Below are 12,845 nucleotides of genomic sequence, written 5' to 3'. Positions count from 1 at the left end.
AGGGTTATTGTTTTGCAAATTATCTTAGAAGAATGTTGTAACTGTTATAATAATCAGCAGTATTGTTAAATCATAATACATTTCACTCTACATAATGTTATATTTTACAGACTCTTAAAGGCCAGTAGATCTAAAATAGACCAGATAGCTTTGTTCTGATTTATTGGATTGTTCATATATTTTATATATTTCTGAACAAGCAGGGTACTAAAATCAGGTTCCTGCTCTTGTAGAACAAGGTTGTGATTTCCATTAACCTTGTTATTCACAAAAACTAAGCAGACTAAGCAAATATAACATTCCCTTCCATGTGTACCTATATCTGTTTTAATAAATGAATTAAATTCTAGCATATTTTATTGTTGCAGGTTAGTTCTAAATAGTAGAAGTTGCCATTTAGCTATACTGCTGTTGTCTTGTTATGGTTGAGGGAACTTGGGTGTTCATGTCTTTTTAAATGTCATTAATTGAACAGTAACGTTGTGTTCTTTTATTTGTTCTGATTGGAGGGAAGGAGTATGTTTGAAGCCTTTGCCAGGGCTCTAACTTAGTAAAAATCTTTGTGAATAGAAGTCAGAGACAGCTCTGAAAAAGTATTCGTGTAATTTTGCTAGGTTTTGCTGTGTTTTGTTTGCTCAGGTTTCACTACTCAGCAATCAGAGATCATTGTATCTGCATTAGTGAAAATTATGAGCACCAACATGGATGTGATTTACAAGGACATGGTCACCAAAGTGCAACAGGTTAGATAAAAGTGTTGGACTTTTAAAGAAACCCAAAATGTAATGTTTCTGCTAGTAAAACGTATAACTTGACGTTTTAGGAATGATTTCACTTCAAATTGTACCTTAAATTTTCAACAGCAAAGGAATTCAGGGTTAAAAGTACAATGCAAACATCTGTCTGTATCTTCCGTGTGCTTGCAAACTCAATACTTGATTTATATTTAGTTTTAAGGCCTGATTTCTTTCCCTATTCTCAAATGCACAGACAAGTGTTATTATGAATTTTTAATTTCAACTATTGTGATCTAGTGCACAGGCCAGATGCGGATATTTTAAATTCAGGTGCAATACATTCCCTCGTTTTTGAGTTGAAATAGTAATTGACTAGAGAATTTTTAGATAAGAGACTGCGATAAATGAGGTATGTGACACACAAACAGATTGACTGGCATGTCGGATGTAGTGAATAATGCAAGTCTGCCCAAGAAGGACAAACCTATTTGCTATCAAAAGGGAATAAGGGATTCCTCGGTTCTTCAAGTAATTGCACTTTTCTGTTCCACTATAGGTGTTCATGCACTTCAGTGCACAGCAGTCGGAGAGATTTTTCCCGTAGTGTAGTACCCTTTGGGGCATCACAGATTCCATTATCTTCCTCTTATGTTATGCACAGGCATAAAGGGTCGAGTTGCTGTGACACCCAGCCCCCACTCAGTTCCTTCCTTAATCCATGATGGTTATTGGCACTCCATGTCCTTTATTTTTCAAGTTTTAGTCAACGCCTGTAGATATAGTACATCTTTGCTATGATCCAAGCCATTTGTTCATAGTAGCAACAAGTGTCAATGGGGGTGAGGGGTGGTTGATAGCTCCTGCAGCTGCAGCACATCTGGAGGTGGGATCCAGGGACCAGATTCATTATTATGAAAGGCATTATGGTGAAGGTATCTTGTAGTACACGTTGCGTAGGCATTGTAGTATAGTAGGGAGCAAATCATAAGTTTGAAAAACAATTGTTGTTTTGTGTGGTTCTGATGCCCGCTTTTGGTACCTGCCTTGGTGCCAGAGATACACCGTGTTCTTTTGAGTTTCAAGCCCTGCCACTCTTATAACGCAATGCCTTAAAAGCGACTCTTATCTCAGCAGCCTTAAATGTGTAGGGGAGGCTCACATGAGCAACAAGTGAGCAATTTGTACAGGCTTAAAGTCCCATTCTAAAAAAGAAAGGGCATCCAGACTAAAACATTTGCTGCTCAATGGCATTAAATCCTCTATCTGAGCTGTCGACTTCAACACAAGGATTGGGCATATCCATGCTGGTCAGTATCATGCCCCTTCCAGCATAATTGATATCAAGAGGCAGATTGGTGTTGCCAGTACTGAGGAAGAGGCATTGTAAATCAGACCCTGTGCCAAAATCATTGAAAAATGTTGAAGAGGTCAAGCCCTTCTAAAGACACAGGAGTATGTGCTTCGAAACAGGGGAGTTCTCTAACTCCAGACACTAGTATGGGTCTGCTGAGACCAGCTCTCAGAGCATCTTCATGTGCATCATATTTCACCATGGGATCTCAGAGGGCTGCCTCAGTGCCATCTACTCCTGAGGCATTTGGGGTTGCAGTAGAATTGCTACATCTTTCAGTGCAGTCATCCCCAGACATTAAAGAGAGTTGCCTTGCTCTTGTGCCCACTGTGCCACTGTCAGTACCTTAACTTGTTTACCAGGCAATTCCATTGGGTTCAACCATCTGTGGCTTTTCCTTCCATAGTACCATTGAAGTGGCACTATTATCTGACGATCTTCCCTGCTCTCCTTTTTTTCAGAGTTTGAATCTTACTCACTGGTACTCATGGGTATGGCATTGCCCTGGTCACAAAAAGAGGCATCTCCTTCATTAGACTCTGAAGAGGGATCCTATGTGTCCAGCCTAGCCAGTCCCACTTTCAGAAGTGTGTCACCTGCCCACTGTGGGTTCAGCCTTAGTTCCAGGAGGGAGCTTATAGAAAGGACTCTTGGGCTGCGCACAGTTTGCAGCCGGAGCCATAATAGTGGCCCTTCTGAAGCCTGTGGGGCTATTGCCCTCAATTAAGAGTATTTATACAGCCACCACAAGCTCTGTCTACTGTTTGTCAGGCACATCAGTATCAGAAGCACTCCGTTGTCAATACTAAGCCTTGCTCTGAACAGGTTCACAATCCCTCTCATGAATGGCTGCAAGAGGAACAAGAAATGGACCAACCCCCAATACCACTGGCATCTTCTTCATCTCTTGATGAGGCAGTTGCAGTGGAGCCTATTTGTCTGCATACTGATTATCTTAAGACCCATCAGGAATTGTTGAGTAGGATGGCTGTGGTCCTACGCATTCAACCAAAGGAGGTGTAGGAAAAAACATGCAATGTAATGGGCATTTTAACATCTGCATCTCCAACCAGAATAGCCTCACTGATAAGGAGAGCTGTCTTAGAGAAGACCCCAACTTCCCTGACTCCAGTTCCAAAAAGAACACAGAGGAGGTGTTATGTTCCCTCTCAGGAGTTCAAGTGTCTGCATAATCATACAACTCTATATTCTCTTATTGTGGCAGCATCCAGTGAGAGGGAGAAATGGGACATCAGGCAACAATCCCAAAAACTGAAGACAAGAAGCTTGTCTTATGTGGGTGGAAGTTTTATTCCACAGGCAGAGTAGAGTTTCGTATTGTCAAACCGCAAGCTTTGCTGAAGTTCTATAATTTCATACTTTGGGACATAGTTTTAGAGTTTCAAAGACAGGCTCCTAGACAAGGTGAAACAGGAGTTGCAGTATTTGACAGAACAAGGCAAGCTGATTGCCAGAATGGTTCTGCAGGCATGTCTGTATGCCACTGATACTGCAACTTACAGTGTGACCTCTGCTATCACAATGAGGCACTCATCTTAGTTACATTCTTCTGGCCTCCCTCCAGAGGCACAGCAGATATCCAGGAATTACCTTTTGAAGGGTCATAGCACTTCTCACTGAAGATGGTCAAGATTCTGCATACCCTCAAAGACTAGAGCAATCCCTGGCCATTTATACCCTAGCAGTGAAGCAGCAGCCCTTTTGTCCTCATCAGCTTTAGAATTTTTGAGAACTTGCCCCTCAAACTCAAAATCTGTCAAGGAGAAGGAGCAGGGCTTACAAAAGATGCTCACCATTGGTCTGTCGTCATTGGGCCCATCTCACAACAGATGGATGGGTTCTAAGCTTGGTGGAAGTGTCATATAGATTCTAATTTATTTCTTCCCTTCCATCCCCCTTTCCAGTCCCTCTTCAGGGACCCCTTTCACAAAGCAGCATCATTAAGAGACATACAATCACTCTTCTGTAAAGAACCTCTTCGGCTGGGTCCCTCCATTGTTCAGGGGAAAGGGATTTTACCTGCAGTACTTCCTGATCCCAAAGGCAAAAGGGAGTTGAGATGTAAGAGCTTGTCTCCACTACATAGTGGATCAACACTGCAGTGATCGATACATTGGCATTCGATTATAGGCTATGCTTAAGCACAATAAATAGACCTCCAAGCACTCTCCCATTCACTCTGGTAATCCACCAGGAGAAGAATAGGTGGAGTCAGCAGGAGAGCATCAGCTGCCAACCTCACTGGCAGGGAAGACCCTGTAGTAAGTTGGTCTAAAGATGTTGATTTCAGCTTGCTATTGGCATATCTTAGAGTGCATATCTTAGAGTGCATATCTTAGGTTGGGATTGGGGCATAGTACAAGACAGTTAAACAAGTTCTTACAAAAATTGCAATTCCAAATCATCATGCTAGTTCCATAATCCCTCCACTGGAGCTGCGGAACTGATATTCTGCTCTTGACTTGGTGATTCATCAGCACCGCAAAAAAATTCTGCGATTCGTTGTCAGTGGTTACCTTCATTAGTTTACAATGGTTGCCTTTGGTTTCTCAGCTGCCCCACTTGTTTTTCAAAATGCATGGCAGTAGTAGAAGCTATCCTCTGAAGCTTGGGGTTCACATACAGTCTGTTACGTGGACAGTTGGCTGAGAAGAAGTCAGTCCAGGTTGCAGGTGGTGTCCATCATAAGCATAATCTGATCCACTTTCAGTGCAGTTGGCCTGCTGATCAACTCAGAGGAATCAGTTTTCTCTGTGGTAAAAAATACAGAATTAATTGGAGTGGTTGTGAACAAGATTTGAGGCAATGCAAAACCATGATTTTGGATTTATGGCCTTACTGCTCACCATGGGACAGAAGTTGCATGGCAAAGTGCATTTACTCTAGTGCTGAAGTACTCCAATACTTAGGCTGTCTCTCACATTCCAAAAGGCTGATTGGCAGAGGTGTATTCTCTAAAAAATCACCATTTAGATATGTTAGTGCACGTACCAAGTCACATCTTATCTTCCCTAGAATGGTGGATACACTTCATGAATACTTGTGAGAGAGTTCTCTTTACACCACTTCAGTAGTCTCTTGCCTCAGAAATGGGTTGGGGGTTAGGGGGATTGATGTGAGACCAGGGTGCAATGTCTCTGGTCTTTCCAAAATCTAAGCCTACGTGTAAACATCAGGGTGTTATGCTTACGTTGTATGGCATTCCTTCCTCTCATTAGGGAAAGGGAATATTGGTGCTAACAAACAATATAGCTGCCATGTTTTATGTAAACAAATGGGAGAAAGCCTATTCCAACTACTTTGTTGGAAAGCAGTGCTCCTCTGGGATTTATGCATTGATGCATCTATACTTATAAAGCAATCTACATCCTGGGGATCCCAGATATGTTAGTAGATCACCTGAGTGGTTTTTTAACAACCACCATGAGTATTCCCTTTGCCCAGATATAGCAAGGTCCATTTTTCGGTTCTGGGGACCTCCCCAAGTGGATCCCCCTTTGCAACAAGGGAAAACACAAAACTTCACCACTTCTGTTTCAGAGCAGACCACATGGATTAATTGGCAGATGGTTTTCTACTGCAGTGGTCTGAAGGCCTGCTGTACGCTTTTCTCCCTATTCTTCTTGTGCCAAATTTCTGTGCAAGGCCAACCATTACAGAGATTGCCTTGGCGTGGCTCCATTAACACTAGTTTTTAAATCTCTTGGACTTATTCAGTCCCTCATTGTCACTCTCACTTCACACAGACCTGATTGCTCAGAAGGATGGCTACCTCCTCCATCCCAATATTCAACCTTTCACTTGACAGCCTGGGAACTTTGTGGTCAACTTTGATGGCAGAATCCTAGTCTAGAGCAGTTCAAGACAGACTGATGCATAGTAATAAAAAACCATCAACTAGGACAACTTTTCATGCTAAATGGAAGTTTTCCATCTGATTGAAGCCGAAGAGGGTTTCCCCTGTTCTTGCTTCTGTTTAATGTAGGCTGGGCTATCTTTTGTGTCTGAAACATCAAGAATTGGCACTTATCTCAATCACATAACACCTGGTAGCTGTATCATTCTATTCTCAAATGGATAGCCACTCCCTGTTTTCCAACCTGATGACTATAAGATTTTTTTAAAGGGTAGGGACATATTATTTCTGCATGTACAGAACTCATTCCGCCCTGAAGCTTGATTCTAATCTTAACAACACTGATTGCATCTCCCACCTCCCCTGCCTTTGAGCTGTTAGTGACCTGCTCTCTATTTCACCTTTAGTGAAAGTAGTGTTTTTAGCAGCCATTACATCAGCTAGGCAAGTTGAGAGTACTAGAATTAGATTTTCATACGTGGTTTCTTGTGCAGATAAAGTCTACCTTTGTCACCAGCTAAGATTGTGTACAAAAGCAGTATTGTTTTTTTTAAACAAAAAGCAGTCAAGTAGCACTTTAAAGACTAGCAAAATAGTTTATTAGGTGAGCTTTTGTGGGACAGACCCACTTTTTCAGAAGAAGTGGGTCTGTCCCACGAAAGCTCACCTAATAAACTATTTTGCTAGTCTTTAAAGTGCTACTTGACTGCTTTTTGTTTTGATAGTGTATAGACTAGCACGGCTTCCTCTTTGTTACTGGGTTTTTTTTGTTTGTTTTGTTTTTTCATATCAGCCAAGCCATTTTTTACTGATCGTCTTCCCAAAGCCTCACTGTAATAAGGGGGAGGAGAAAGTGCACACTTTAGACCTCAGAATAGCTGCAGAATTTTATTTATAATACACTAAAGTTGTCCATTCTTTGTTTAAATTGTGCATTGCCTTTGCATTCAGAGAGAAGGAAAGTTCTGTTTCCATGCCAAAGGTGTTTGTCATGGATATCCAGCTGTATTCATCCAAGTTATGAGTTGGCTAGCCCCAGACTGAGTACTGGAAGATTAGCTAGATTCCAAGCAACCTCTGTGGCATTTCTGCTAACATACACATTTGCAATGTGGCAGCCTGGTCATTATGTCATCCTTTTGCCTCTCATTGAGCAGTCTCTCTACAGTCTAGAGAGGATGTTAAATTTGGGCAGGCGGTCCTTCAGCACCTGTTCAAATAGACTTCAGATCAGAGAACTAAGGAGTGATGAGGGTGTGGTAGTACCCCCTATCTTGAAGTCGTTCCCATCATATATAGGAAATGATTATTTATCATTATAATTATTTCCTGAAACTCACAGATTAGTCTTGATATTCTCTACAGCTACATAAGGCAGTTCTTTGTACAGTACCTCTTGAATTTTTTTGCAGGGGGGTTCTGCGTACACCCCAGAAATATTTGCAGCTGGAAGTAGATCAGTAGAGTCAAGGGCTGCCCAAAGCACCCTCCCAACCCTCGGCAAACAGCTTACAGCAAGCTTATCTGTATCATTTGGTCAGAAGGGGCATCACAGTAGCATAAGAAGGTCTGTGCTTGTAAATTGTATGAATTTCTGAGAGAACAAGTAATTTTTGGGTTCTAATTACGACTCTGATGCTGGCTGTCTCTGTGGCTTTGATCTTTTCATACAGCCAAGAATATCATCCTCATCAGTAGCATGGGAATAAATGTTTACCTTCTGTTGCTACTTAGGTGGTGTAAAGACTAATGTTAGTGTTATAGAAAAATGCCTATAATTAGAGAGAGAATTGGAGAGGATGAAAGACAGCGTAAAACAGGTGGAAACAGGTCTCCTTTCTCCACTTTTTATGTTCTCTATCCTCTTTTCTGTCCTCTATTAAATTGAAAATACAGTACAGTATAAGGTGATACTGCTTATTTAAAATGAAGACAGGGAAGACATCAGAAAGAAGCAATATTTCATATTTTGCTTAGATTAAATTTTGAAGTAATACTGCTATTGGCATGTTTTCATAACCAAATCCAGTAGACGGTCATCATTGGCTGTAACAATAAAAAGCAAAGAAAAACACAAGTTAATATTTTTTTTTGTATTGGTGTGACTAATAGACCTGTTGAGCACTTCTGAATGGTTATGGCACTTATGTTTCATTTTTGGAGTGTTTAAATAAGCATCCCTGTATCTAATATCTTGATATTTGCCTGAGCTAGGAAAGAACATTTTACTGAAGTTCTGTCTTTATATGCTGTTCTGTGCAGCTTTTTTATTTTTTGACGTACTATTATGTTGTCAGAGGAAAAGTACAGTTTGTTCTGAGTTCTTATTTGTATTCTAGGTTAAGTTTACAGCTGCAATAAAGTGTTCTCTCTTATTTGACTTGTGTGTACTATTACGTGTATATGCTAGTCTATTGACATTACAGCTATCAGGTGCAATATGACTGATATTGTCTGAATATACCAGCGACTTAATGTTACTGCACTACGCATATGATTGCTGCAGGAAGAGGAAAAAAAGATGAAAATCTAGAGAGAGGAACTACTACTGATATCACAATTCCACCAACCTATAGATTTTTTCGGGAATATCTGCTGTTTCGCTAGCTTCAGCTCAGTAAAATTTATCTAGCCTTCTGAGCTAATGTAGACCTTTTATGTTACCACAGTCATTTCAAAATATTTATGTTCCATATCCAGGATGAAAATTGATCAGCCTGAGATGTCTGGATTTCAAGTCTTAGTTAAGTGATACGGATACTCAGATAATAGCATTTCAAGAACTTTTTTTGTGCAAAAGTGATAAATTTTTAGGATGTCGCAATTTTTATTGTGTGAGCTGAAATTTTCTCTCTTCTTTCAAAGGAAATCACTATTCAGCAAATTATGTCTCATATTGGTGGTGTGAAAAAGGATATGATTATTTTAGAAAAGAGTGAATTTTCAGCACTCCGAGCTGAAAATGAGGTAAAAAACACATGCAAACTACTCTAGCACTTTTTTTTAATGCAGTATAGAAAAATGATTTTCAATGTTTTCTGTACCTTGACATCATGTTACAACAACAAATAAAAGCTTTGAGCTATCCCTCCCAACTAGCCATAAAGTAAGGGAAGGTGGTCATGAGCCTGAGGTTGAGAACACGTAGCTTTGAGGAAATCCATGCATCAAGCTTCATTATTTTGTTTTAAAACTTCTCGATGTTGGGAGGAGATCAGGGCAAACCAAGAGCAGGGGAATCATATTATTGCTTACAGAACTCCCAGCAACCTGAAGAGGTAGTAATGTAATAAAATTAATCATTTCTGTCAATGAACAGTATGATGCAGAAGTAGTCATATAATCCATAGCTGAATCCATTTCTTGCAAGATTTTAGGTTCCTTTGGGGACAGAATTAAAACACTGTGGGCAAACGTCAGATATGCATTGCTCTCTTCCTCAAAGCTGAGCATATCCTTTTGCTGTATAGCAACCCCTCTCAGTCAGCCCAAAAAGAATGAAATTAGTCTGCTGAAGGGAAGGAAATTTTGCCATCTGGGTGGCAGATGCAGTTTAACTAATTTTGCAGCAAGCAAAAAGATGTTGAAAGAAACCTCGCAGAAGATGGTAGGTTGTTAACAAAAATCTGCCAAAGATTACAATTAAAGGGAAAAAAATAGAAGGCACTCTGTTTGCTATTGAGAACGGATGCTCTGTTTGGTATTTGATTTCATATTTCTGTAGGTGAATCAACAAAGAAAAAACAATAGGTCTGTTAGTTCAAGATGCTTTTGAACTGTGTTTACCATACATAAATTGGAAATGGAATTTGTTAAAATGGAACCTTTTAGAAATTCTGGAATATGTTAATGGCAGAAAGAAGCTGAGTAGATTCACATGATTCTAAAAAATGTTTCTGCAGAAATAACTAATTGTCAGTGTAGCCTGTCTCTATTTTGTTACTATTTTAAAACATTATGGCCGTGTCTACACGTGCCCCAAACTTCGAAATGGCCACACAAATGGCCATTTTGAAGTTTACTAATGAAGCGCTGAAATGCATATTCAGCGCTTCATTAGCATGTGAGCGTCAGCGGCGCTTCGAAATTGACGCTCCTTTCCGCCGCGCGTCTCGTCCAGACGGGGCTCCTTTTCAAAAGGACCCCGCCTACTTCGAAGTCCCCTTATTCCCATGAGCTGATGGGAATAAGGGGACTTCGAAGTAGGCGGGGTCCTTTCAAAAAGGAGCCCCGTCTGGACGAGACGCGCGGCGGCAAGGAGCGTCAATTTCAAAGCGCCGCTGCTGCCCACATGCTAATGAAGCGCTGAATATGCATTTCAGCGCTTCATTAGTAAACTTCAAAATGGCCATTTGTGTGGCCATTTCGAAGTTTGGGGCACGTGTAGACACGGCTTATGCCACTCAGGACTAGAAAGTCTGTAAAAAGAAAAGGAAATTAGACATATGCAGAGTTTATAAACCATTTTTAAGGTTCTAATTGCTGTTATGCAGAGTCACCAGTACTCTTAGCACATTTACTTATACATATTTCTACTTTTTCTAAAGAAACTAAAACTTGAACTCCAGCTGCTAAAGAAGCAAGTAATGGTAAGATGTATTATTTATATTACAACTTAGATGCAATATGACAATAATGAACATGCAAAATTTACAGAGCCATTTTAAATATCTATTGTGTTTACTTTTCAAAGATTTTTACTTTGTCATATGGCATGGGGGACTAACATCTCAACATTCATGTAGGTATTCTTAGGCCACATCTACACTAGAAACAAAGTCAAATTTATTAAAGTTGACTAGATTTGTAAAATCCAAGTTGTGTCCACAGCTGCTCACAAACTCAACTTAGTGCATCCCCACTAAATTGCCAAAGTTGAACTGTTGCAACAGTGCATTGTGGGTGCCTATTCCACAGTTCCTTCTCCCGGATTGCATTCTGAGTTTTTTTGCCAATACGTTATGGGAAGAAAATGCACTGCAAGTAGTTGTGGGTATGCAATGTCATCTTCACAGACTCTATTGCCCTCATTCCCCTCCTTTCCTCCCCCACCCTCCCACTTGAAAACAGCCATTTTTCAAGTCTCTTTCCTTGACGAGAGAAATTGTTTGAGTTATCCGCATTACAGAAAGAGGTACCTTTTACAAAAGAGATTTTTCACGAGACTTCAGATTTACACTAAATACAATTGAAGAGAGAGAGAGGCTTAAGGAGCCAGGTTTGAACTAGTGAGAGAAAAAGAGAGAGAGAAAGAGAGAGAAATTTGTGAACTGTCACCACACAGAAGTGAAGAACGGCTATTTTTCAGAAGTCTCTCCCATCAGTGAAAATACACCAAACAGGTAGACTTCAGAAGCTGAAGCCCTTGATACCCAAGTGGAACAAAGTGGGTCTATGCAACCAGTCAGATCCTTCCAAAAGGAAAAGTATGGAATCCCGGAGGGCATCAATGTCTAGTGGTTAGCATTACTCAAAAGAAGAAAAGAAAAGACAGGGGGTCTTGGTTTCTAGTGGTTAGTGTCTCTTTCCCCTGCTGAAAATACACCAAACAGGATCCGTGTGACTAGGGAAAGACTTCATTTTAATCGCAAGGAAAGAAGATGCACTATCACTTTTTCATTGTATCTGGCTGAAGGAGCCATGTTTGAAGTAGAGAGAGACAGATTGAGAGAAAAACCTGTGAGTCGTCACCACACAGAAGTGAAGAACGCTCTAGGGGGAGGCCATTGAACCGACATCTCCAACATGAGGTGATGAGACTGTTAGAAGTATTGGCTCCAAACTCATTATGGATGCCCAAGACTAAATAGAAGAGAAGGAGAGAATCCCAGAGGGCGTTGGTGTCTTGTGGTTGCTGGAAGGAGCCATTACCCCCTCAGAAGTAGTAGTGGCTCCAGAAGAGAAGGAGAAGTTAAGGAAGCATTAGAAGATAGAAAAGTTGAGAAAAGAATGAAGGGATTCCCTTGCCTGTTCTAGTAAAGAAGCCCTGGGCCTAGCAACTGCCTGTGTGCGCGAGGGAAGTGGGAGAGAAAGCCCACAAGTTCCATTCTGTCATAGGAAATCCTCCCCCAAGCCAAATGATTTGGGAAGGGAGAGTACTTTGTATGTCCCCCTGTCACATTCTACTTCCCTCCCAATGAGGGTAAGCCCTCTCAAGCAGTGAAACCCTGTGCAGGACAGGACATGGCATTCTCTGGAAGCATGGTCTGCACTCCTCATGGGAGTAAGGGCACTTCGAAGTTGCATGGGTACTTACAAAGTGCCTGCAGCTGAAAACTGCAACTTCAAAGGTCCCACGGTGAGAATTAGCCTGATAAGGTGCTCCATCTGCAGTGCAGCACGTCTCCACTTGGGCTCTTTTACATGCCCCCTTCGAAGGAGGGGGCTAATGTAGACAAGCCCTAAATGTCAGTATATCCTTACACTAGCAGTTGGAGATATTTCCTAGCAGTGCTCTGCTCCATGGTGCATGCACAGGAGATACTTATGGTGCCATGGGTGCCCATTGAGTGCGTGTGCCACGCGGGTCCTTCTCTACCATCCCCAGTAGCAGATGGCGCTGCTTCCAGTTGCACTTCCTTCTGCCAAAAAAAAAACAGTATAAACTTTAGAGTCTTTAAAATGTTTATTCTTTCCTAACATTCTCTTAATTCCTACTTCAGCTGTTTGGGGGGCGGGGTGTGTCCCTTCCCCATCTTTGTAGCCTAAATTGCTTCAATGCCAAAACGCATCTCCTTACTCACTTCAGTCACCAATCACCATGCCTGGCTGACCCAGGTTAAAGAATGTGTTACTTGTAGGGATGCAATGCCTGTTTCTCATTGGCACTCCTTCTGTGTCCAGTGTCTTGTAGAGAGGCATATGTTGCAGAAGTGCTCTC

General features: G+C 41.2%; 1 protein-coding gene across 1 annotated transcript in view; it reads left to right on the top strand.

The window, feature by feature from the left end:
• Positions 1-12,845, top strand: part of MCUR1 (mitochondrial calcium uniporter regulator 1) — a 36,953-nt gene that overhangs the window by 4,837 nt on the left and 19,271 nt on the right. Inside the window, exons 3-5 of the mRNA XM_074985901.1 lie at positions 640-743; positions 8,831-8,932; positions 10,513-10,554. Coding sequence (XP_074842002.1) covers positions 640-743; positions 8,831-8,932; positions 10,513-10,554 — 248 coding nt within the window. The remainder of the gene's footprint in view (positions 1-639; positions 744-8,830; positions 8,933-10,512; positions 10,555-12,845) is intronic.

The sequence above is a fragment of the Carettochelys insculpta genome, chromosome 2 (genome assembly GCF_033958435.1).
Source record: "Carettochelys insculpta isolate YL-2023 chromosome 2, ASM3395843v1, whole genome shotgun sequence".
Lineage (NCBI taxonomy): Eukaryota > Metazoa > Chordata > Testudines > Carettochelyidae > Carettochelys > Carettochelys insculpta.
Note: the sequence above shows the minus strand (reverse complement) of the source record. Positions and strands in the feature narration are given on the sequence as shown.